Here is a 27,381-nt window from a genome sequence, read left to right on the forward strand (position 1 = left end):
AAAAAAAAAAAAAAAAAAATCCAAGAATCTTGGTGCTTATTATTTCCCACGCTTATTTGCTTATTTGAGTATGGAGCTCTCCCTTTTTTCCTGCATAACAAATACTCCGTGGACCAATATTCCAAGATATATACTTCAAAAAAACGCTGGTATGTTTTTTCAAAAATTATTCATCAGTTATTCTGTGATAAAAAGGGACTCTGTGATAACTCATAACGTTCTAACTATTATAGTCAACGCCCATTTATCACCGAAGAACTCTGCCAAATGGCTTCCATTTTGTCCTTGTCTTTTACTGATCCTTTTGCTGCCCTGTCCTCCTCACTATCCAACTTTGGGCAAGTCTTCCCTCTTGTTGGGGTGGGTGAACTAGACCAGTGGCTCCCAAAGCCACTTGCCTCTTAGAATCACCTTGGTGACCTTTTTAAAGAACACAGGCTTCCGGGCCTCACCCCTACAGATGTTGACTAGATGTTGTCATTTTTAAAAGCTTCCCTGATATACTTAGGCGGCTGGCTTGTCATCCATTGGTAGGTTGTGTGTTTGGGAGCCACTGAATTAAATGAAGAGATCCAAGGTCTTTTCTAGCTTGAATGTTCCTCTAGAGCTTGTGCATTCAATTAAAAATATTCCATTGTCATCTTTACATACAAAGTATTGAGGGACATTCAACAATGACTATGACAGTGTTTCGAAAGTGGATTGACTATAGAAATCCTTGAAATGGTAGAGACCCTGGTGTATCTGAAGTCATTTAGGCTGGGTGCAGTGGCACATACATGCCTGTAATCCAAGTACTTTGGGAGGCCAAGGTTAGTGAATCACTTGAGTCTAGGGATTCAAGACCAGGCTGGGCAACATGGTGAAACCCCATCTCTACAAAAAAGTACAAAAATTAGGCAGGTGATGTGTGCCTGTAGTCCCAGCTGTAGTCCCAAGTTGAAGCTTGGATAGGACTCAGGAGGCTGAGGCAAGAGGATTGCTTGAGCCCAGGGAGGTTGAGGCTGCAGTGAGCCATGATCATGCCACTGCACTCCAGCCTGGGCAACAAGAGTGAGAAAGAAACAAAAAACAGTAACAAAAAGAAAAAAAGAAAAAATAAATAAAATCATTTAGAGATCACTACTTGTTAGAGACGTGCTAGACAGAGAGTTTAAAACTGAAGTGCTGATAGCACTCTGTGAATTAGAGATAAAAAATGAAGATGTAGTATTTTTGAACTTAATGAGAACTTTTGGAAAATAGAATTCTATGAATATAATTCAGTAAGGCATAGTAGTATAAACTTGAAATAAGAATTTTTAGAAGCTAAAGCATATTTTCTGCTTTTCTGACATCAAATGTAATGTTTGGAAATTTGGGGTGGTGATGTCACACGAATTCGTTTATAGTTGCTTCAAAGCTTTATGGGTAAAGGATATAGGTGGGCTGTAATCAGTTCATAAGATCTATTGCTAATCTAACCTGTCTCATCTCTCTTTTTTTTTTTTTTGAGACCCTCAGTGATCATCACTTACTGAAGCCTCAACCTCGTAGGCTCAAGCAATCCTCCCACCTCAGCCTCCCAAGTAACTAAGATTATAGGTGCGCACCACCATGCCTGGCTAATTTTTGTGTTTTTAGTAGAGATGTGGTTTTGCTGTGTTGCCCAGGCTGGTCTCAAACTCCTGAGCTCAAGCAATTCTCCTACCTCAGCCTCCCAAAGTGCTGGGATTATAGGCGTGTACCACTGCAGCCAACTGACCCTCTTTCATCTCTTGATTTTATCTCAGTGTTAACTGCAACCTACCTCTCAAGTCCTCCTCTTCCCATTAACCTGTTGGCTCTCAGTTAATGAGGGCATCCATAATGTTTGACCAGAGGCTACCAAAGGAAAGTGATCTCTTGCTTTTGTGTTGCATTCATTTACTGAAGTTACTAGGAGAAATTACTCTCTATAAAACTGAAGTCCACAGTGGAGCTACACAGTAAATGATTATTTTAATTGAAAAAGTAAGGTATATAAATTGAATTTTTATATGGTAAACATCCAAAAAATGTGGGCCACCCAGAACTGTCTACTGTAAACACTGTCTTTACTGTCCTTCGAGAAAAATACTCTATAAATTTGTAAGTGTGTGTGTGTGTGTGTGTGTGTGTATGTGAAACGTTCATATCTGTGTGGGTATATGCCCCCACTTTATCTTCTTTTTTTTTTTTTTTAAACTCAGGAGCATATCGTATTCTGTATGGTTGGTAGTGGGAGAAGAAGAGGAGTAGCCCTAAGAGAGAAATGCTGAGGCCTGGGAATGGCAGTCACTGTATCCTTGCAGTGTCTCATAAGGCCACCAGGGAGTCCTTGTGCAAGGAGAGCTACCACTGTGTCTTTAATGGTGATTAACCAAATTTTAATAATTTCTAAGAAGTCTGTTTCCTGAAAGAGTTTCCTGTGCTGCCTTTGTTTCCCTGTGCCTGCTTAGTGTTAACCCCCATCACCTGACATAACCAAACATGTTCCTTGATGCTGCTTATTCAGAGAGAAGTAACTAACAAACACCTTTGGGCTAGTTGCTCACTCAGACAAAGAAAAGAGGAAGCCAACTGAAGGTGGATGGCTCTGTCACTGCTTGTCTGAATTGGGATCCAAGAAACTGGCCTTGATTACTCATCTCAGAAACTCTAGCCCTGCTGTTTGGGGTGTGCGGATTATTCTGAAGTTTGGGTGATTAAAATATGGAGTGGGAAGTTAAAGGGAGTTAGAGCTTTGTCACTAGTAGAATTTTTTTTTTTTTTTTTTAGACAGAGTCTCCCTCTGTCGCCCAGGCTGGGGTGCAGTCGTGCAATCTGGGCTCACTGCAACCTCCGTGTCCAGGGTTCAGGTGATTCTCCTGTTTCAGCCTCCCGAGTAGCTGGGACTACAGGCATGAGCCACCATACCCAGCTAATTTATAATAAAGTGTTCTTTACACTAATTTTAAACACTGAGTTAGGCCCCAGGTTCAAGCGATTTTCCTGCCTCAGCCTCCTGAGGAGCTGGGATTATAGGCGCACACCACCATGCCCGGCTAATTTTTGTATTTTTAGTAGAAAGAGGGTTTTGCCACGTTGGCCAGGCTGGTCTTGAACTCCTGACCTCGGGTTATCTGACTGCCTTGGCCTCCCGAAGTGCTGAGATTACAGATGTGAGCCACTGCGCCCAGCCTGAATGTTTGCTTTTTAGAAACATATTTGACTCTAAGTGTTGTGGCTAAGAGGCTTAAGAACTCAAGTATTCAGAATGTGTATTTGCTATGTGTATAAAAATCTCCCTGGAGATAAATCAAAGCACATGGAGAGGGATGACTAAAATCCAGGCCCTACATCTCAGTCTATAAAAGTCACAGGTTCTTAAATTACAGTGTTAAAGTAGCCTTAAAGGGATACACAGTAACAAGGTTGAGGAAATGATAATTATGTATTCTTAAAACAGTTTACATATCCATATATTTCATTAATGTAGTAGTGGTTGTATAATTGGTGTTAACACTGTGTCCCTCATGATCCAGGGCCAGAACCTTAATTTAACCACCTGAAGCTTCTCACATTTGGTACTAGCAGTGTGTTCTGGGTGTGGTTGGGTATTAGATGCTGGTCATGATTGGTGTTATTTCCTTCCTTCTTCTGTGTTCTGTGTGCTTTCCCCTTCCTTTCTCCACTTTCCTGCCTCTATGTAAAAGTGGGTGGAGGAAGGGAAGCATATCGTAAGAACTGAGGAGAAGGGAATTACTGTGTTTTTTTCTTTTCTTTTCTTTTTTGTTTATTTGAGAGGGGTTCTCAGTCTGTCACCTAGACTGGAGTGCAGTGGCACAATCTCGGCCCACTGCAATGTCCACCTCCCAGGCTTAAGTGATCCTGTCACCTCAGCCTCCTAAGTAGCCAGGACCATAGGTGTGCACCACAGTGCCCGGCTAATTTATTTATTTATTTTTATTTTTTTATTTTTGGTAGAGATGGGGGTTTCACCATGTTGCCCAGGCTGGCCTTGAACTCCTGAGCTCAGGTGATCCACCCACCCAAAGTGCTGGGATTACATGCATGAGCCATTGTGCTTGGCCAAGGAATTATTGTTGAACAACTATTACCACTTAACCTATGCTATCTTAACTGAAATGGTAATTCTTGCCAGAACCCCCAGAAATTATTACAATCTGTAGAAGAGGCAACTGGAGCTTAGAGTAAAAGTAAATTACTCAAGTTGCACAACCCAGAGGGATGTCTTTGACTTGAGGTCTATCTGACGTCAAAGTCTGTATTCTTTCCTTTACACAAGTGATTCTTAACCTTAGCAGATCCAAAGGCTTTCTCTAATAACAAGTATTTTGTGATACCATCTTTACTGTCCTGAAATAGGATTTTAAACAATGTTTTCTACCTATACACATAATTCATTCCTTAACTCTAATATTAGAGAGAAACAAATATGGATTTTAATATCCAAGTATTTGGATAAGTTTTCTTAAAAGGCATCAAGCAGTTGGGTGTGGTGGCTCATGCCTGTAATCCCAGCACTTTGGGAGGCCGAGATGGGCAGATCACCTGAGGTCAGGAGTTTGAGACCAGTCTAGTCAACGTGGTGAAACCCCGTCTCTACTAAAAATACAAAAATTAGCTGGGCGTGGTGGCGTGCACCTGTAATCCTAGCTACTCAGGAGGCTGAGGCAGGAGAATTGCTTGAACCTGGGAGATGGAGGTTGCAGTGAGCCTATATTACACCATTGCACTCCAGCCTGGGCCACAAGAGCTAAACTCCATCTCGAAACAAACAAACAAACAAAAAAATCAAAACAAAAAACATGAAGCAGATGCTTGTATCTACTTATAGTGAATACATTTGGATTTGAAAAGAGTAAGAATAAGATGAGATTCAGGTTAGGTCCAGTGGCTCATGCCTATAATCTCAGCACTTTGGGAGGCTGAGGCAGGCAGATCTCTTGAGGTCAGGAGTTTGAAACCAGCCTGGCCAACATGGTGAAACCCATCTCTACTAAAAATACAAAAATTTGCTGGGCATGGTGGTGAATGCCTGTAATTCCAGCTACTCAGCTACTCGGGAGGCTGAGACAGGAGAATCGCTTGAACCTGGGAGGTGGAGGTTGCAGCGAACTGAGATTGTGCCACTGCACTCCAGTCTGGGTGACAGAGCAAGACTCTGTCTCAAAAAAAAAAAAAAAAAAAGAGATTCAATTGATTGTTTTTGTCTCTTTTTCTTCATATTCAACATTTTAAATGAAGAGATATTAATATTTGTAAATGCTCATAGAATTACCACAGTGCAACAACAGAAGCAGACTGATATAAAGGTTTTATGTTACAAATCCAAATAACATGGGCAGCATTGCTGTCAATGACTTGATTTTCTGAAATGATAAATAACTCTTGGAAAGGCACTGCATAGCAAAGTACAGTCTCCCCTTGATTTACATGGTAATTGCAGCCCATAGAAATTCAGAATAAAAAATACTCTGTGTGTAACACAGAATTGGGGCTAGGCTTAAATAGTAATAGTTTCCCCCCACCCTTCCAGCACAAATGTCTAATAGGACATTTGAGCATCATGTGGAATGCAAAGCAGTTCTTCATCAGGCTGGACTTCTCAAGAATTGCAATTCATTCAGAATCCTTGACCCATGCCCTGCTTCCCTCAAATGCCAGTGGTGCCATACAATCATTTTAACAACCAAAGAGACCCCTTGATATTTCCACCTGTTTTCCTTAGAAGTCAGTATTGACTCTCACCTCCAGCAACACTGCTTTATACCTGGATGCTAGAGGTTAAGTAATTGTCCTACACTGTGAAGTTAGAAAATGATAAAAAGGGAGGTGCGGGAATGAGTGGGGATGGGAAACAATAAGAGGGCGAACAAGGAGAAAGACCTCCTGTTGGTTTTGTACTTTTAGTTTTAGGATCCATCTTTTTAAAAATGTTTTTTAGAGAGAGGGTCTCGTTCTGTCACCCAGGTTGAAGTGCAGTGGTACAAGCATAACTCAATGCAACTTTTTTTTTTTTTTGAGATGGAGTCTTGCTCTGTTGCCCAAGCTGGAGTACAGTGGCGTAATCTCAGCTCACTCCAACCTCTGCCTCCTGGGTTAAAACGATTCTCCTGCCTTAGCCTGCCAAGCAGCTGGGATTACAGGCACATGCCAGTACACTTGGCTAATTTTTTTGTATTTTTGTAGAGACGGGGTTTTACTATGTTGGCCAGGCTGGTCTCAAACTCCTGACCTCAAGTAATCTGCCTGCCTTTGCCTCCCAAAGTGCTGGGATTATAGGTGTGAGCCACTGTGCCCGGCACTCACTGAAACTTTGAACTCCTAAACTTGCCTCAGCCCCCAAGTAGCTAGGACTATAAACACAAGCCACCACACCTAGCTAATTTTTAAAAATTTTTGTAGAGGTAGGATCTCACTATGTTGCCTAGGATCAGTCTTACAGTACTGTAATTAAAAGAGTAGAACATGTGTTTGGCTTGTTAAATTTGTGATGTTCTTCCTATGCACTGACAATGGTCAAGCTGAGAACCAAATCAGGAATGCAATTTCATTCACAATTGCCACATCAAAACAAAACAAAACAAAACAAAACAAAACAAAAAACCCCAGGAATACAGTTAACCAGGGAGGTGAAAGATCTCTACAAGGAGAACCATGGAACACTGCCCAAAGAAATCAGAGCTATCACTAACAAACGGGAATAGGAAGAATCAATATCACTAAAATGGCCATATTGCCCAAAGCATTTTATAGATTCAGTGCTATCCCTATTCAACTACCAAGGACATTCTTCACAGAATTTAAAAAAACCACTATTTTAAACTTCATATGGAACCAAAAAAGAGCCTGACTAGCCAAGGCAATCCTAAGCAAAAGGAACAAAGTTGGAGACATCATGCTATCTGAGTTCAAACTGTACTATAGGGCTATAGTAACCAAAATAACTTGGTCCTGGTACAACAATAGATATATAGACCAATGTAACAGAAAAGAGAACCCAGAAATAAGGCTGCATACCTACGACTATCTGGTCCTTGACATACCTGACAAAAGCAATTATCATTCTGGACATAGGAATGGGCAAAGATTTCATGATGAAGACATCAAAAGCAATTGCAAGAAAAAGCAAAAATTGACAAATTGGATCTAATTAAGCTAAAAAGTTTCTGCACAGGAAAGGAAACTATCAGCAGAGTAAACAGACAACCTAGAGAGTGGGAGAAAATATTTGTAAACTATGCATCTGAAAAAGGTCTAATATACAGCATCTATAAGGAAAGTTACAAGAAAAAAAAGCCCATCTCCATTAAAAAGTGGGCAAAGGACATGAACAGACACTTTTCAAAAGCAGATACACATATGACCAACAGTCATATTAAAAAAAGCTTAACATCACTGATCATTAGAAAATGCAAGTCAAAACCACAGTGATATACCATCTCATACAAGTCAGAATGGTTATTATTAAAAAGTCAAAAAATAACAGATGCTGGTAAGATTGCAGAGAAAAAGGAACACTTATACACTGTTGGTGGGAGTGTAAATTACTTCAACTATTGTGGAAGACAGTGTGGTGATCCTCAAAGCCCTAAAAACAGACATACCATTTGACCCAGCAATCCCATTAGTGGATATATACCCAAAGGAATATAGATCATTTTACTGTAGGACCTGTGCACATGTGTTTTCATTGCAGCACTATTCACAATAGCAAAGACATGGAATTAACCTAAATGCCTATCAGTAGTAAACTGGAAAAGAAAATGTAAATTCCATATACACCATGGAATGCTATGCAGCCATAAAAAAACAAGATCATGCCCTTTGCAGGAATGTGGATGGAGCTGGAGGTTATTATCCTTAGCAAACTAATGCAGGAACGGAAAACCACATACTGCATATTCTCATTTAAATGTGGAAGCGAAATGATGAGAATGCATGGACACAGAGAGAAACAACAGAAACTGGGGCCTAGTGGAGGGTGGAGGATGGGAGGAGGGAGAAGATCAGGGAAAATAACTAATGGGTACTAGGCTTAATACCTGGGTGATGAAATAATCTGTACAACAGACTCCCATGACACAAGTTTATCTGTACAACCTGCACGTGTACCCCAAACTTTAAATTAAAAAAATATGTAAAATTGAGTAGTGATTTTAGAAAAATTTATGATGTCTCAAGCTTTTGTAATATCTTGAAATGTCACCTGTTGCTGTGGCTGTTTGACAGGTTTATAGAGTCCCATAGCAGGTGCGAAAGTTAGGGTGGAATGATAGGGAAGCATAGGGTTTGAGATCAGATGGGGAGGAGGGTTTCAGGGTAGGGTGGCCTATCCTGGGTTTGATTCCTGGAGATGACACCTTCTAGCCATTTTCTCACTGATAAAATGTACAATGAATTACCTTATAGGACTGTTGTGAGAATTAAATGAAATAGCATGTTAGGTGTCCAGAACAATGGTACAATGGTTCAATAAATGTTACTCCTCTTTTCCTCAAAAAAGATGCTGGATGACACTTATTTTTGCAAATTTTTCTTTTCTCTCTCTCTCTCTCCCTCTCATTTTCTCTCTTTCTTTCTCAGAATCTTGCTCTGTTGCCCAGGCTTAAGTGTAGTGGCGTGGTCTCAACTCACTGCTACCTCCCACTCCCTAGTCAAAGCGATTCTCCCGCCTCAGCCCCCTGAGTAGCTGGGATTACAGGTGCCACCACCATGCCTGGCGAATTTTTGTATTTTTAGTACAGACAGGGTTTCATCATGTTGGCCAGGGTGGTCTCGATCTCCTGACCTTGTGATCATCTGCCTCGGCCTCCCAGAGTGCTGGGATTATAGGCGTGAGCCACGGAGCCTTGCCTCAAATTTTCTTATATTTTTTGTATTCTAGACCAGGTACAGTTTTCATTCTCCCACCCTTTGCCTACATTCAGAAAATAAGAACAAATTTAACATCTATCTCCGTAGATGGTCCTCAGTCTAAACTACCTGTGTGAATTCTGTTACAGTAACTAACCCGGGCTCTCTGTGGATGGTCCTCAGTCTAAACTACCTGCATGGATTCTTTTATAGTAACTAGCCTGGACTCTTCTGATGAGGGCTCTTTCAATCAAATTTAGCATAAACCTAATAAGCAATTTCAGTCAACTAAATTGAGCATTTCAGTTAAACTTGGGCAATAATACATACGCCAATTTATTCAGAATTGTTTTATATTGCATTTGTCAATGCTTATTCTTCTAAGCCAAAAATAACCTTTTAGTAATACACGTAGTTCTTTCTGTCATATTTCTAGGCATAGAGAGTACCTGTGACAGAATTTGTTTCAGCATATAATTCTGTTATTCAACTTCCTTCCCCCACTGAACATTTAGAGTTAATATCCAACTCTCCCCATACTCATTAAGTCTCCTAGAATCTTGGTCATTATGCTCAAGTTGTGGGGACTCGTATTTTCTCCCAAGAAGCCCAGGATTGGGGCATGTGGGGAAGATGACTTCAATACCACGGGATAGAATAACTCTACTACTGCCTTTCCTCAACATCCAAATCACATGATTTTCCTTTTATCCCATGCTGTCTTAGTCTCAGCATCTTGAAGTGGGAGCATTCTTATTTGATCAGCTTAATATAAACAGGTTACCATATAACTGATATTTCAAACCAACCTAGATGCTTCAGAGAGTGAAAGAATATTTATAATTTCTCTGGAACAACAGGGATAAACTGGGACCTAGAGTTACCCCAGTTATAACCAAACTGCTTGCTAGAAAAGGAGAAAGAAGAAAAATATGATGTAAGAAAGTTTATAATTATTAATTGCCAACAATATATAAGCCCCTTTCCTGGGCAATAAGGAAGATTTTACATTATAGGCATTTGTGGAAAGCTAGGGAGAGGGAGTATGTGTACTCATAAAAATAGAAGCAGGTAGCAAGGGCTCAGTGTCAGCACCCGGACTGGAGCCAGGAGACTGGTACTCCTCGTCCTGGCTCTGGCTTGGTGACACATTCCTGGGAGTTGAGGATGGAGTCCCATGGTAGCCTGTCAGCTTCTTCAGCTCCTGCCCCTGCTTGGTCCTCTCACTCTCTTTTCTAAGTGCTCTGCCTCCCCCAGCACTGGGAGTCTTACAGGCAGGAATGGCGGTAATGTTCGCAAGCAGAGAGTTGGAAGAAACCGCTTGGTGAGAGTAGGGAACAGGGAGCTGATAATAACTCTGAGCAAAGGTCAGTCAGCCAGGGCAATGCCTGGGTATCTCCAAGTCTGTGACAGAATTCTGTTCTTGGCTGCTCTTCACCTTTTCCTAGTCGCAGTTTCCTGGGCTTACTCTATCCCTGGGGCAGGAGATAGTTCAAAATGGAAAAGTCTGAACTTAGCAGAATCCTCACACACACTCCAGATTGAGGGCTAACCTCATTTGTGGATTCAATCCTATCCGGCCTACCCATAGGTGAATTTTCTTATGCTCTTAAACTTCCTAATGAATAATTTAAGTGTCTAAGATGGTCAGTGAATTTGCCTTCACCCTTTTCTCCCAAAACATTTGGCCCCCTCATCTAGGGAACCCTGTAGAACTTTTTTTATTTTTTATTTTTTTATTTTTGAGACAGAGTCTCTGTCTGTCCCCCAGGCTGGAGTGCCGTGGTGTACTCTTGGCTCACCGCAACCTCTACCTCCCAGGTTCAAGCGATTCTCATACCTCAGCCTTCTGAGTAGCTGGGATTACAGGCACCTGCCACCACACCTGGCTAATTTTTGTATTTTTAGTAGAGATGGGCTTTCACCATGTTGGCCAGGCTGGTCTTGAACTCCTGACCTCAGGTCATCTGCCTGCCTCAACCTCCCAAAGTGCTGGGATTGCAGGTGTGAGCCACCACGCCCGGCCCCTGTAGTACATTTTTATGATGCCTTTTAAGTGTTTTAGTTTAGAAGAAACATCTTTCTCTCTCAAGATGTTTGATATTTTCTCAGGTGGTCCATATTTTCCCCATAGAGTGCTCATCTCTTTCTGTCAGAATTTCTGTTGTAGGGCATAGTAAGGAATAGACTGTCTTCCCCCATCACTCCCTTTTGACACCTGAATGGCTCACCATGCTTGCTTTCCAATTTTCCATGATTCATTTGGGTGGTTTTTAAATATCACACTCTCTTCAGACATTTCATTGTAGGGGTTAGAATTCAGCCTCGTGGGCCAAAATGAACACAGTGCTCTGTGAACTTCTGCCCAACAAATTTTAAAGTTTAAGAATCCTTTTGAGGTCTACTGGCACTTTTACAAGTTGTATTTGTATATTTGTTTGGTAAATTGGAACATTTAATGTACTAATCTCTTTACTAATAATTATAATGTATAATTATGATATTTTATAAACCATCCTATTCCAGCATATAAAATGTCCCCTGTTATAGTCTCTCCTTGCGTGTTTAGAATCTCTTCCATCTTCAGTGTTAAACAAGAGGAGGCTTTTAAGAAGATAAGTGGTTCAGAAAGCATGGAAAATTTAACAGCACCCGACAGGGGGAAATAGCAGTGATTTATGATGTCTTTCAAATTGGCATCCAATGTTGCAGCATTATTAGACTAGGATAAGCTCAGGTATCTCCTCTGAGTGTAAAAAGATTGTGGCAGAGGATGATATATATATATGGCTGTATGCATTTGATTTATTTTATTTGTTGGTTTAGTATTTGTGTAATGTCCACAAAGGCAAGACTTATACCTATTCCAATTCTTTATCCTTTTCTTGTGTCTCAAGGATTGCTTTGGGATTTTGATTTTCTTGGATGCACAGTTCCCTTTATTAGATTGCATTAGTAAAAAAAATGTTCTTTTGGTTATTCTGGAAAGTCATTTGGTAGATTCAAAATATGAATTTGACTGTTTTTCTTTTTTTGGATAGAATTCTTATTTGTCATATTATTTTATGCATTAGTAATACTGAAAAAAGTAGTTCTACTGGAGAAGAGTACAAAGAGTGATGATTCACCTTTTATTTAAGGCTTGCCACTGCTGACCCAGGGCAGCTAATTTAGAAGTGAATCATTTATAGAAAGTTCTACACAGTTCAGGACAGGGCTTTATACAATATGCTCATGAAGGTCTAAATAGAGCATACGGTATCATGTTTCTAAATACCTGTCTTGACGCCAATTTTATATCTTTTCCAGCCTGTGAAACTTGTTTCTAGATGACTGTAGCTATTGACAAGATAAAGTCAAATCACTGTATATATAAAATGATGCATATTTAAAAACAAATCCTAGAAATTTAGTACAAGCATTATACTGGGAAAATAATAGGCTGAGATTTTAAATTACTGTGTTTATAATACAAAGAAACAAATGTAACTAGTCATTTTTAAAACTAGTGGGGGCCGGGCACGGTGGCTCAAGCCTGTAATCCCAGCACTTTGGGAGGCCGAGACGGGTGGATCACGAGGTCAGGAGATCGAGACCATCCTGGCTAACACCGTGAAACCCCGTCTCTACTAAAAAATACAAAAAACTAGCCGGGCGACGTGGCGGGCGCCTGTAGTCCCAGCTACTCGGGAGGCTGAGGCAGGAGAATGGCGTAAACCCGGGAGGCGGAGCTTGCAGTGAGCTGAGATCCGGCCAGGGCACTCCAGTCTGGGCGATAGTGCGAGACTCAGTCTCAAAAAATAAATAAATAAATAAATAAAACTAGTGGGAATAAATTTTAAAATCATTTATAATAATTTAAATTAATATATTATTGCTATGTTTACTGTATAATATGTTTGGCTTTTAAAATCTAATTATAAATAGTTATTTTATGCAAACTGTCTTGCTCCTTTTAGAAAGTGAGGGATTTATTAAATGAACACAATGTATTTGGCTCCACATAGAGTATAACACTGTGTAGTCTCTTCTAGAAGGATTTTTTTTTGCTTCTCCTCCTCTTCTTCCTTTTCCTCTCCTTTCTCCTCCTCCTCCTTCCTTCTCGTTCTTCTTTTTCTTCTTCTTTCTTCTTTTCTTTCTTCTTCTTCTTCTTCTTCCTTTTTTTTTTTTTTTTTAAGACAAGAAGAGGTCCCACTGAGTTGCCCAGGCTGTCTTGAACTCCTGAGCGCAAGTGATCCTCCTACCTTGGCCTCCCGAAAAGCTGGGACTACAGGTGTATGCTGTCATACCTGTCTTCTAAAACTTTTAAATTCAAAGCTGAGTTTATATTTACATCACAGCTACAGTATCATGGGTTAGAAAAAGCCTGAATTCTAGTTCTGACTTTGTCGTTCACTAGCTATGTGACTCTACACAAATCACTTAACATGTCTGAGCTGGTTTTCTTCTCTGCACAGGGCATATTGATACTTGTCTTCATGACCTGACTCACAAGGATTTAGTTCAGCTAACGCATTAGGAAGTGACCAGTAACTTAGATGTCCCCACACAGATAATAGGTGTCAGAGAGGCATTGCTGGGAAAACACCTTGGAGTTGGACAACCAGGGTTGGAGTCTCAGTTGCATCAATTACTATATATATGTGACCCTACACAAGCCATTCTCGCCTCTAAACCTTTGTTTTCTAATCTGTAAAAAAATGGTGTTATGATACATCTCACATAAAATTATTGTTGATAATTAAATGAGGTAACATGAAAGTAGCTGGTATGTTAAGTAATCATTGTTTCTTGGACCTTAATGTTGATTTTGAAAAAAATCCTTGCTGACCTTCCTCTCCCTAGCTCATTTGCTTTCATGATACAGCAGTTCACTGGAAGTGGGAGCCAGTATCCAAACTGTACAGATAAGGGAGACAAGCAGTTGCCCAGTCTATGCATATAATTGAAGACTAGTTTGAGTTCTAGAAGTTCCTTGATATGACACATTTACCAAATATTTTGGGGACGATTATGTAGCATAAGACACTCAGAGCTTTTTGGAAGAGTTTTGAGCAATGTGATTCTGTTCCTGTGGCTTAGGCAGAGCTGATCCTTTCTTTTCAAGCACTTAGGGTACATGACTATTTTTTTCCTCCCCCATAATTATTTTATTCTTAGTTTCAGATTGTTTTTAATTCCTATAACTTTAAGGACAGTAATTTAGATGGAGGTCAAATAATCATTTTTTTTTTTCTCTTTGAGGAAAAGTCTCTGAGACTTAGATAATAAGAACAACCCAGATAAAACCTTAGTCACTAACAAAGGAACCAGAATCCAGGTGGTTTTCTTATGTATAAATATGTGGTACTAACTCCTGAGGAAAGTATGGTTTCTTTTCTCTCTCTTTTTTTTTTTTTTTGAGATGGAGTCTCGCTCTGTCGCCCAGGCTGGAATGCAGTGATGCGATTTTGGCTCACTGCAAGCTCTGCCTCCCAGGTTCACACCATTCTCCTGCTTCAGCCTCCCAAGTAGCTGGGACTATAGGTGCCCACCACCACTACACCTGGCTATTTTTTTTTTTGTATTTTTTGTAGAGATGGGGTTTCACTATGTTAGCCAGGATGGTTTTGATCTCCTGACCTTGTGATCCACCTGCCTTGGCCTCCCAAAATGTTAGGATTACAGGTGTGAGCCACTGTGCCCGGCCCCCCTTTTTTTTTTTTGAGACAGAATATCACTCTGTTGCCCAGGCTGGAGTGCAGTGGCCCGATCTCAGCTCACTACAACCTTCACCTCCTGGGTTCAGGCAGTTCTCCTGCTTCAGCCTCCTGTGTAGCTGGGACTACAGGTGCACGCCACCACACTTGGCTAAGTAGAGATGGGGTTTCACCATGTTGGCCAGGCTGTTCTCGAACTCCTGACCTCAAATGATCCACCTGTCTTGGCCTCCCAAAGTGCTGGGATTTCAGGTGTGAGCCATCACACCCGGACTTTCTCTTTATTTTCTATAATGACATTGGCTGATATTTCTATAATGTTTATTTGAGATATAGTATAAAAAAGTAAGCAAAATTTTGGGGGTAGATTGAGATGTAGGAGGGTAGTCATATAAAAATAATAATACTGCTTATGTTTAAAATCACATATACAAATAATGTAACTCTAGCTGCATAAGCCCATAATTTGTTCAGAGATCTTGGGAATATGTAGAATCTTTGGCCAGCTCAGTTCCTGTTTAAGGAAGGCATTCAACAAAAGAAACTTGGAAGTGGACTTCCTGGAGTTTTAAACATGAATTTGATGTGTTTTGGGAGAGACTTGTTAACCTGTTTTGTGGACCAGAATATCTTTTGAAACGCTAATGACAAATGATTTATTTAATGCTATTCACAAAGCACATTGTGGAGTATATAATGGTGCCACCAGAGAAAAAGCAATATTAATTGATATTAATGGCTCTGTGCGATAGTTCATACTTTTATCTTCCTAGCCATATTGAATTTCAATGATGAATAATCATAACCATGTGGTAAGAATTTGAAAATACTGAAGAAAGTAGCAATTTAATATAAATGCACAGCAAGAAAATTGTCTGCAAGTTATCCTTCAACAACAGCAAAAGTTGAAGGATAACTTTTTTATGAGGAGAAATGCAGTCTATCCTGGTTATGATATTAAAAAGGAGCAAAATCTGATACTTCAGGAAAGTTCATGCACTTTAAGAAGCTTTCAAGCATAAATATAAATATCATTGTTCAAAAAGCCCTGTATTGCAGGAATAATAATAAAAACCTTTAAATTGAGCCTTTTTATTGATTTACTTATTTTTTAGAAGTAAGATCTTGCTTTGTCACCCAGGCTAGAGTGTAATAGCACATAGCACATAGCTCACTGCACTCTTGAACTCTTGGGCTCAAGCAATATTCCTGCCTGAGTCCTAAGTAGTTGCGACTACAGGCATGTGTCAGATAATTTTTTATTTTATTTTATTTTAAGAGATATAGTCTCGCTGAGGCGACCAGGCTGGTTTTGAACTCCTGACCTTAAACGATCCTTCCACTTCAGCCTCCTGAGAGCTTTTTAGTTTAAAAAGTATACACTATACATTACAAAAATGGTCATTTTTGAAATGACCATTTGATGTAGACCCAACTTTAATAATGCCACAATTTACATGAGGATCAAGGAGGCCAAATGACTCAACTAAACCCCCTGAGATAATTGGAACTAGATCCAGAGCTCTTAACTCTTGATCCATTATTTTCATCTCTTACATTTCTTTTTCTCTTCTTTCTATTTAACACATTACAAATATGAGACTGTTCTAGTCTATCAATTTATTTATTTTACTGATATTGGAAGTAAGGAGGAGGGATTGTCTGAAATTTTTGTTAGGGGTGATAGAATATGAAATTAGGATGCCATAATACCTCAGTGTATTAAAAGAAACACAATTCACCATGTACTTTAGATATTTTTTAAAGGATAAAATGAGATGGTAGGCAGAAAGAACTTTTAAATTATGAAGAATTATAAAGATACAAGGCATAATGATTCTATTAATTAGGAACCTTTTAGTTGAAAGTAACAGAAAATCCAACCCAGGATGACTTGGTGAAATTTATTGACTCATGTAACTAAACATTCTGGGATAGGACTGTGTATCAGGCAGTGTGTTTTCAGCTGCAAGTAACAGAAAACTACTTACTCAAACTGGCTAAAACAAGATGACTTATTATTTTACATAAAAGAGAGCTGTGTATGGTGGCTTGTGCCTGTAATCCAGCACTTTGGGAGGCCAAGCAGGAGGATCGCTTAGGCTCACGAGTTTGAGACCAGCTTGGGTAACATGGTGAGACCGTGTCTCTACGAAAAATAAAAAAATTAGCTGTGTGTGGTAGTGTGTGCCTGTGGTCCCAGCTACTATGGAGGCTTAGGCAGGAGGATCACTTGAGCCTGGGGGGTTCAGGCTGCAGTAAGCCATGATCACACTACTGTGTTTCAGTCTTGGTGATAGAGTGAGACCCTGTCTCAAAATAAATAATAGAGGTAGAGTGGGCTCCAAATTGGTTAACTGAGCAACTCACCGATGTCACCAAGGACTTAGGTTTATTTCATTTTTTTGCTTTGCCATTCTTGGTATCTTTCTCAGCTGGCAAAGATGGTGGTAGAAATTCCTAGACCACACACAGATAAGGCAACATACAGAGGAAGAAAGGGACTGTCTCTTTCTGTGTTAGGCGTGAAAAAATCTTTTCCAGAGCTTCCTGGACATCTTCCTCCTATGTCTTATAGGCTGGCATTGGGCCACATGCTTACACCTAAACCACCACTTAGGCTAGTTCACTTTTATGCCTGGAACAGGGGATGTGAGTCATTTTCCTCCAACATGCTTGCAATCTGTACACATCTGGGAATTGTGTTAGGAGGGGCAAAGAGTGGACAATTTCCAGTGTCCACCCCTGACTGTCTTGAAGTAAGACTGAAGCCGGAGACTCTGCTTTCCTCATGTCAGCGTTGTTGCCAGGACCACTCTTCTAATGTTTGCAGTGATAACTGCAGTCATTTTAGACTTCACATAATTTAGAAAAAGTGAGGGAGAGAGAACCATCGTTTGGTAGCTTCTATGGAAAAGAGAAGAGGATTCTTTCCCCAAACCCCCAATAAGTTCATTCTTGGATTTTCTTGGCCTAAATTGGTAGTCATTAAGCAATTTAAACCTGAGGATGTGGTCACTCCCACTCAAGCTACCATATGGCTTAAAATGGGGAAGAGAAGTTTTCCAAGGAAAATTAGGGGAAAAGGGAATAGGTACTGAAGATGTTGATGTCTAGCACAATAATGACAATTCAAGGCCCTCCATCTTCTGGCCCTAAAGGGCAATAGCTTTCTCCTTCAATTAGTCTGTCTTCCATATAGATAAGGCAGAGTGATAAGCATGCAGTCCCCAACCTTTATGGCACCAGGGACTGGTTTTATGGAAGACAATTTTTCCATGTATTGGGGCAAGTGGGATGGTCTCGGGATGAAACTGTTCCACCTCAGATCATCAGGTGTTAGATTATCATAAGGAGCAGGCAATCTAGATCCCTTGCATGTGCAGCTCACACTAGGGTTCATGCTCCTATGAGAGTCTAATGCCGCTGCTGATCTGACAGAAGGCTGAACTCAGTCAGTAATGCTTGCCTGCCCACCACTCACCTCCTGCTGTGTAGCCTGGTTCCTAACAGGCCAAGGGCTGGTACCAGTCTGCAGCCTAGGTGTTGGGGACCCCTGCAATAAGACAAGTAAGACTAATAAGACAAAATGCCTACCTACTAAAAGTTTTTTTTTTTTTTAAGTAGAGTCTTGCTCGGTCACCCAGGCTGAGGTGCAGTGGTGCAATCTCAGCTCACTGCAACCTCTGCCTCCTGGGTTCACACGATTCTCCTGCTTCAGCCTCCTGAGTAGCTGGGATTACAGGTGCCTGCCACCGTGCCTGGCTGATTTTTTTTTTTTTTTTTAATTTTTAGAGATGGGTTTTCACCATGTTGGCCAGGCTGGTCTCGAACTCCTGACCTCAGGTGATCTGCCTGCCTTAGTCTCCCAAAGTAATCCCAAAGCCTGGGATTACAGGCATGAGTCACTGTGCCCAGCCTAAAGACATGACTTTCTAAAACTTAACTGCCCAATATTGTAACCACTAGCCGGATTTGGATACTGAGGACTTTAAATGCAGCTGGTTCTTCCAAATCGAGACAAGATGTAAGGGTAAATACATGCTGGATCTTAAAAACTTAATTAACAAAATGTAAACCATCTTAATAATTTTTATATTGATTATATGTTGAAATGACAATATTTTGGATATACTGGGTTATATAATTGTAAATTAAATTAATTCAGCTACTTCTTACTTTTGTCGCTGTGACTATTAGAAAATTTAAAATTATTTAACTTACATTGTATTTCTATTGGGCAGTGATGCTCCAGAAAATGAAATAGTCATGGATACCCCATCAGTTATGGAAATAGGCAATGATGGCAGTAAAGTGACAAATGCAGATTACCCCAGACGGTGTTAAGGATTTCATTTTACAGTGAAAAACATCATTAAGATTATATCTACTGAATCAGTCATTTTCCTTATGTTGCGTGATACCTTGTAACGAGTTTACTTTCCAAATCTTTTTTGATTTATTTTAGTTTGTCCATCAGAGAGTGTTATATGTATATAAAAAAAGTTAAATGCTGCCTTTCACTGCCTGTTGTGTAGCATCCTTAGATTCTGGAAGCAAATATTTCTTAGAGGAGCATTGATAATATGGCCACTTCACTGTTAATTTTATTGTTTTCTTCTCTATCAGGTGGGTATGAATGAGGGTATGAAAGCTCACAGTAGATTCTTGAGGTTCCTTTTGATTTAAATGTTCATTGCCTTTTGATGAGTGGATGAACAGGAACTTTGCATTATTTAGAAATTAGTGTATCACTTTCTTATTTTGCAGTTCAAAATATAAAATCTTTGAGGATGCTTGAATTTCTAGACCTTTATCACATACTTAGAGGTATATTTGCTGATAGTTGTGCATTGATACTGTGATAGCTGCTTATTCTCCTGTGAAGAACTGATCTGAAGTCGTGGAGCTTTAGTTACCTGCTGCTCTTATTCCACCTTGCAGTGGCTATCACGTTCCTACAGGTTTTCAAAACAGCTTCTCATGGAGCTCCATTCACTGAAAGATATAGCTGGCTCCATTCCTTCCAGAAAAAAGAAACTAATGCCCTGCTTGCCAACTTTTGGCTGTCTAGAATGGAATGTTATTCTGCACAGGAGGAAGCATGATGGAAAAGGGTTCTTTTACCTGCAGGAAATCTAATGTTTGCTCTGTAGTGAAGCATGTAAAAAGTTGAAAGAAAGGAAACAAAGGAAGAGGCTTGGTCATTAGAAGTTCAGTTTGTGTGAGATTTTCTTTTTTTCCTTTTTGTTTTTCTCTATCCTGTTATACCATCATTGTATTTTAATGTTTTTTTTTTTTCCTAGCTAATGGGTAAATTGCTTTTGTATTGGTGGTGTTTGGGACCCACTATGAATACCATGGAGAGACTCACTGGAAAAAAAAAAAACGGAGAAGGAGAAAAACGTTGTTTCTTCTACTTAACTTCCCATCATTTTGTGAAGGAGAGTCAGAAAAGCTGTTTTCTACACATACTCCCTTTCCCCTCTACCCATTCACAGTGATTTTTGTCAGCAAACTAATATGCCATTGATTTTATAGTCAGGATCAGAAATACGCACCATTCTTGACTTAACTGACTTTTTTTCCCCCGAAAACAATATCATTTTTACACTAGAGAATATGTGCAAAAACTTATTATTCACAAAGCTGAATGTATTTTGCCCTTGCTGGGAACATAAAGGGTTAAATTGAAGGCTCAACAAAGACTGGGATGAAAAGAGGACAAGGTGGGGGCCATAGTTGTTCCCTGTAGGCATTCACTATTTTGTAGCCAGTGGCCCTTTTTTTTGTCCTCATCACTAGCTCCTTTAACACATCTCTGGGATTTGCTCTGAGCTTGGCTGAACACTCTTAACCTTTGATTGTATAGCAGGGAGAGCTTTATTTTATGAAGCTCTTCTGATTCAGACACATTTTGACATGGCCTAAAAAGCCACTCAGTAAGTAGTAAGTGCACCCTATTTCTGAGCGGGATGCAGATTATGGATGTGTTAAGGCTCAGTCAAGGTTCTAGTAGAAATTGGGACTCATATGAAACTCAGGATACTGGGAGAGGGTTGAGAGTGAGGCCTGAGGTCAGGACCCAGGATGGAGGAAGAGGCTTGCAATGTCTATGGTGGACATTACCTGATAAATTTCATTTAGTCATTTTGGCATGAAACAGCCATATTAAAATGCCCTTTTCTGGCTTGTTAAATAGAAGCTACTCAATGCATGTTTGTTGAACTTAGCTTCTTAACCGATGGTATCTTTTCAACCCTGCTTCTCTTCTATAATTTGGGCCCCACAAGTTACCCAGATTATGGCTGACAAACTTGAGTAGCACTGCACATTTCAGTCAAATGAGTCATATTTTTGAAGGAAAATGAGGTCAAAGAAAGACTTGCTGTACATAAAAAAGCCCCTTTGAAATCCCCACACAACTTTTTACCATTTGGTTTCTTTTTTGCTCTCTTTTTACTGTCACACGAATTGGTACAAGTTGTTTTAAAATCTCCAGACCTCAATTCCATGACCCCCATCCCCCTTTTTTTAAATTAAGGGTTTGGGTTAATAGTCTTTAAAGTCGATTTTAGTTCTGAAACATACTGATTTTAATACCTCATTCACTAATTAAATTGCTTTTTAAAAGTCACTATAATGGAAGATAAATAAAATTGTCTATATTTAAAAAATGTATTTACCAACTTTCAAATATAGGCTTGCCTATATTTTCATTGTAGTGTATGCATGATGCAGACCTTTGGGACTATAACCTTTGATTTCAGCATTGTAAAATGTCAGGTCCCTTGGCATAAACCACTTTGAAATTGGTGAGACCTGAACTCAAATCCTTGGCTCTGACAAATACTGGCTGTGTGACCTTAGGCAAATTACATATTTTTACCAGGCTTCAGTTTCCTCATTTGTAATATGGTGATACCAATGTACTTTATAAAGTTAATGTAAAGATTAAGTGAGATAATGGGATATAAATTGTCTAGCGTGAAGCCTGGCCTACAGGAAACCCTCAATGCATGTTACCTAATGCTACTGTCTGAAACTGTGTCCCAGAATCTCTCTAGCCAACATAAAAGCACATTTTATGATGTAACTCTTTACATTGTAAATTGAGGAGTATTCCAGTCAACAAATATTTATAAATAAATTAACAGTCAGATGTATTCCAAGTGGAAATGGACCTGACATTTTATTTTTCTTTGTAGATCTTATATTGCACTTTAAACACACCTAGAATTGACATGGAAAGACTCTTAGGAGGACAACTAGGACTAGAAGATTTCATATTTGCCCATGTGAAAGGAATCAAAAAAGAAGTGAATGTGTATAAATCTGAGGATTCACTTGGTGTCACCATTACAGATAATGGTGTTGGCTATGCTTTTATAAAGGTAAGTTTTAAAAAATCACAGTGTAACCTAATTGAGGATAACATTTAAGAAAATCTACCAGGCCACAGGAAGTTAGAAATGATCTTCAGAGTGAGAGCCAGCTCAGCAAGGATGCATGAATTAGTACTATGTTTCACTTTCATTTGAAAAATGTTCAGACATCAGTTTGTGTTTACTGTTTTCTTAATTTTTTCCCTTTAGTTTAAACTTCCCCTAGAATTTGGAACTAACTGAAAGGAAAGTCTAACCCTGGTGCCTACTTATTATCCATGTAAGCTTTTCCATGTCTGTAGGTTTTAACATCTGATGAATTTCAGGCTTATTTCCATTGAATTAGGGTTATTTCCAGCTGTTCATACTTTTGAGTGCCTTATTTACTTCTTTAAAAGTGCTGTTCAAAATTTTAGGAAGTATGTAAAGTTGGATCTCTGTATCTGTAGATTCTGTATTAGTGGATTCAACCAACAACAGATTGAAGATAGTTGGAAAACATGGCATCTGTACTGAACATGTACGGCCTTTTTTCTTGTCATTATTTCCTAAACCATATGGTACAACTGTTTACATAGCATTGCCATCGTGTTAGGTATTATAATCTAGAGATGATATAAAGTATATAGAAGGATGTGGATAGGCTATATGCAAATACTACACCATTTTATACCAGGGACTTGAACATCAGTGGAATTTTGGTATTGATGATGGGTCCTGGAATCAATCCCCTATGGATACCGAGGGCCAACTGTAATTTCTTTATTCAGATACAAAGAGAGCAACATAGAGCTTCAAAGGCAAGAGAAAAGTTTGAAATGGTGTGAAAATAAGAGCTGAGGAGAAAAGTAGACTCATCTCTTAAAAATAACAATTCTATTATTGTAATAGTTATAATAATAACAGACTTATATTGAATGCATGTACTAAGCACTTTGCATACAATTTCTCACTTAATTCTCACAATTCTATTTGGTTGGTGTTATGTTTTTGTATTTTTTTTGTTGCAATATAAGACATTTTTAATGTACGGCTTAATGAATGTTTACGTACTCACCCCTGTTTAACCATCACCCAAATCAGGAAAAATTGCATTTCTGCCACCCAGAAGGCTCATTTTTGCCCCTTCCCAGTCAATAATCTTTCTCTGCAAAGTAGCCATTATTCATATGGCATCTATTGCCATGAACTTCATATAACACATATACTCCACTATTTTTGGCTTCTTTTGCTCAAAAAGATGCCTATGAGATGCATGGATAGGTACTATTTCCAACCCTATTTTATAGATGTGGAAACAGGATCAGGAAGGTTAAGTAGCTTGCCCAAAGTTAAACAACTGGACAAATTCAGGATTTGGATCTATGAGGTCTGATTTCAGAGCTGGCACTTCTACTCACTCAACTAATAATTAATGATAGACTTCATGCAACAGGGAATATTTTATGCCTTTATTTTGTCCAAATCTTGATTTGCTGATGCATTATCACCATTAAATAATCTTAGGGAAGTTATCTTCTTAACTGACTGTAAATGGGACTTTCGCTTCCCACTTGATAGAATGGCTATTTTTAGCTCTGCAAAAGATATGACTGTGCTGAAGGTTGTGTGAGTGACCAAATGGAAAATTTGTGACTGGGAAAGTCATATGGGATTATCCAAGGGAAGCTCAGGACATGAGGCACAGGCAGCAGAGAAGGGCTTGGAAGTTTCACAAACATGTGTGGATTTTTAAAATCTTAGCCTCTGACATTCAGAGCTTGTCTTTCTATTTTTTAAAAAATGCTTTGTCAAACATGTGCTCGCCTCAGAGTACTAGTCACTACCCTGTGGAGACATAGGACATGTTAGCAAAGGAAAAAGCAAGGCATAATCTAAACTGCCAACATATTGTTCAACTTAGAAGAGAGATGCATATTACACTGTACACATGGTTGATGAAATTTTTTAAAAATTGGAAGAGGATAATTTCAAACTTATATAAAGATTGTAATAATAATACAAAGAACTCCCATACATCATTTATCCAAATCTCCAATTTTTACCATTTGCCATGTTTGAGTTTTTTGTTCTGTCTTATACACACACACATATGTACTCTTTACCCCTTAGTACTTCAGAGTGTAATTACTAAGAACAAGGATATTCTCTTATATATAACTACAGTACAATTATGAAATTCATACGGTCTGCTATTGATATAATACTTTTAAACTAATCTATAGTTCACATTGTAGGCTTATCAGTTGTCCTAATTGTGTTCATTATTTTCCCCTCATACAGGTCCAATTTAGGATCATGTATTTCATTTATGTCTTTTTAGTCTTCCTTAATCTAGAATAGTTCCTCAGCCTTTTATAGGATGTCCTTGAATTTGGGTTTTTCTGATGTTTCCTCATGTTGATAAATAGATTGTGCATTTTTGGCAGGAAAATTACATAAGTGATGCTGTGTCCTTCTCAGTGCAGCACATCAGAAGGTATGTGATACTGGTTTGTCTCATTGTTTGTGACGTTAATTTTTGTCACTTGTCTGAGGTAGTGTCCACCAGTCTTTTTCACTACAAAATTATTTTCCTTTATGATAAGTAATTGTGGAGAGATGCTTTGATATCATGAAAATATCCTGTTTCCTTACTTGCATGGCACACATTTAGTATCTGTTGATGAGTCTTGCCTAAATTAATTTTTCCTGTAATGGTGGAAAAAATGATGATTTTTATAATTCCATCACTCCTTATATGTTTCTCTGAAAGCATTTTATGATAGGGAAAAAGCTGCACTTATTTATTGTCAACATGGGTACATGACTTTATATTTTACTCAATGGGTTATAGTCTATTACGATCCATTATATTGATGCTCAAATTTCCTGAGACTTGGCCTGCATGAACCCCTGTAAGTGGGCCCCCATGTCCTTTTGACATGGCTCCTATCATTTTGAGTAGGTTCTTACTTTCTAGAACACAACAAGATGTTCTTGTATCTCCTTTTCCCCAGGCCTAGAATCAACTATTTCTCTTAGAAGCTCTGATTTTTACTAGAGATTGATAGTCAAGTTCTGGTGTTAGCCGTGCTCATACATTGAAGTCAAGTTCTAGTGTTAGCCATGCTCATACATTGCTACTGGAACGCATTATTTCTAGATCCTTTCAGTGGTAGAATTAGAGAACGTGTTTATTAGAAGTTATGAATTGGGCCAGGCATGGTGGCTCACACCTGTAATCTCACCACTTTGGGAGGCTGAGGTAGGTGGATAACTTGAGGCCAGGAGTTCAAGACCAACCTGGCCATCATGGTGAAACTCCATCTCTACTAAAAATGCAAAAATTAGCTGGATGTGGTGCACACCTGTAATTCTAGCTACTTGGGAGGCCAAGACAGGAGAGTCATTTGAGCCTGGGAGGTGGTGGTTGCAGTGAGCCGAGATCGTGTCACTGCACTCCAGCCTGGGCGACAGAGGGAGACTCTGTCTGAAAAAAAAAAAAATGAACTTGTAATGATGCCTCTAATTGTCATCCTGCCCCACAGGGTTATTTCTTAGCTTCTCCATCAAAATGTTTATTTTCAAAGTCATTAAAATATTTACTCATTGTAAAGATCTTTCACCTTCCTGGTTGGCTGTATTCCTAGGTATTTTTTTTTTTTTTGGTGACAATTGTGAATGAGATTGTCTTTCTGATTTGGTGTTTGGCTTGGCTGTTGGTGTATAGGAATGCTAGTAGGGATTTTTGTATCTTGATTTTGTATCTTGAAACTTTGCTGAAGTTGTTTATCAGCTGAAGGAGCTTTTGGGTCAAGACTATTGGGTTTTCCAGATATAAAATCATGTCATCTGCAAACAGAGATAGTTTGACTTCCTCTTTCCCTATTTGGATGGCCTTTATTGCTTTCTTCTGCCTGATTGCTCTAGCTAGGACTTCCAATACTATGTTAGGTAGGAGTGGTGAGACAGAACATCCTTGTCTTGTGCTGGTTTTCAAGAGGAATGCTTCTGGCTTTTTTCCATTCAGTATAATGTTGGCTGTGGGTTTGTCATAGATTGGTCTTATTATTTTGATGTATGTTACTTTGATACCTAGTTTGATGAGAGTTTTTAACATGAAAGGGTGTTGAATTTTATCAAAAGCCATTTCTGCATCTATTGAGATAGTAATGTTGTTTTTGTCTTTAGTTCTGTTTATGTGATGAAGCATATTTATTGATATGATTACGTTGAACCAATCCTGCATCCTGGGCTTGAAGCCTACTTGATCATGCTGGATTAGCTTTTTGATGTGCTGCTGGATTTGATTTGCAGATATTTTGTTGAGGATGTTTGCATCAATGTTCAGCAAGGATATTGGCCTGAAGTTTTCTTTTTTTGTTGTGTCTCTGCCATGTTTTCATATCAGGATGATGGTGGCTTCATAGAATGAGTTGGGGAGGAGTCCCTCTTCCTCAATAGTTTCTGTAGGAAGGGCACCAGCTTTTCTTTGTATATTTGGTAGAATTCAGTTGTGAATCCATCAGGTTCTAGGCTTTTTTTTGGTTGGTAGGTTATTTATTACTGATTCAATTTCATTATTGGTCTGTTCAGGAAATCAGTTTCTTCCTGGTTCAGTCTTGGGAGAGTATATGTGTCCAGGAATTTATTCATCTCTTCTAGTTTTCTAGTTTGTGTGCATAGAGGTGTTTATAGTAGTTTCTGATGGTTATTTTTGTTTCTGTGGGTTCAGTGGTTATGTTTTCTTCATCATTTCTAATTGTGTTTATTTAGATCTTCTCTCTTTTCTTCTTTCTTAGTCTAGCTAGTGGCCTATCTTTTTTTTCTGTAAAACCAACTCCTGGATCCATTGACCTTTTGAATGGGTTTTTTTTTTTTTTTTTTGTCTTGTTCAGTTCAGCTTTGGTTTTTGTTATTTCTTGTCTTCTGCTAACTTTGGAGTTGATTTGTTTTTGGTTCTCTAGGTCTCTTAGTTGTGATGTTAGGTAGTTAATTTGAGATCTTTCTAACTTTTTTAATGTGGGTATTATAGTGCTATAAGTTTCCCTCTTAAAACCACCTTATCAGTGTCCCAGAGATTCTGGTATGTTGTATCTTTGTTCTCATTAGTTTCAAATAACTTCTTGATTTCTGACTTAATTTCACTATTTACCCAAAAGTCATTCAGGAGCATGTTGTTTAATTTCCATGTAATTGCATGGGTTTTAGCAATTTTCTTGACTTGTATTTTTATTACACTGTGGTCCAAGAGTATGTTTGGTATGATTTCAGTTCTTTTGCATTTGCTGAGGAGTGTTTTATGTCCAGTTATAATATGTGGTCAATTTTAGAGTATATGGCATGTGGTGATGACAAGAATGTATAGTCTGTTGTTTTTGGATGGAGAGTTCTGTAGAGGTCCTTTGGGTCCATTTGGTCCAATGTTGAGTTCAGGTCCTGAATATCTTTCT

The 27,381-nt window shown here is 39.0% G+C and overlaps 1 protein-coding gene across 1 annotated transcript in view; it reads left to right on the top strand.

Moving 5' to 3' along the window:
* GIPC2 (GIPC PDZ domain containing family, member 2) overlaps positions 1-27,381 on the top strand; it is a gene marked incomplete at its 5' end in the record, with an annotated part of 107,051 nt that overhangs the window by 10,772 nt on the left and 68,898 nt on the right. Inside the window, one exon of the mRNA XM_011953181.1 lies at positions 21,770-21,955. Within this exon, the coding sequence (XP_011808571.1) occupies positions 21,770-21,955 (186 nt within the window). The remainder of the gene's footprint in view (positions 1-21,769; positions 21,956-27,381) is intronic.

This window comes from Colobus angolensis, unplaced genomic scaffold (assembly GCF_000951035.1).
Source record: "Colobus angolensis palliatus isolate OR3802 unplaced genomic scaffold, Cang.pa_1.0 Scaffold359, whole genome shotgun sequence".
Taxonomy (NCBI): domain Eukaryota; kingdom Metazoa; phylum Chordata; class Mammalia; order Primates; family Cercopithecidae; genus Colobus; species Colobus angolensis.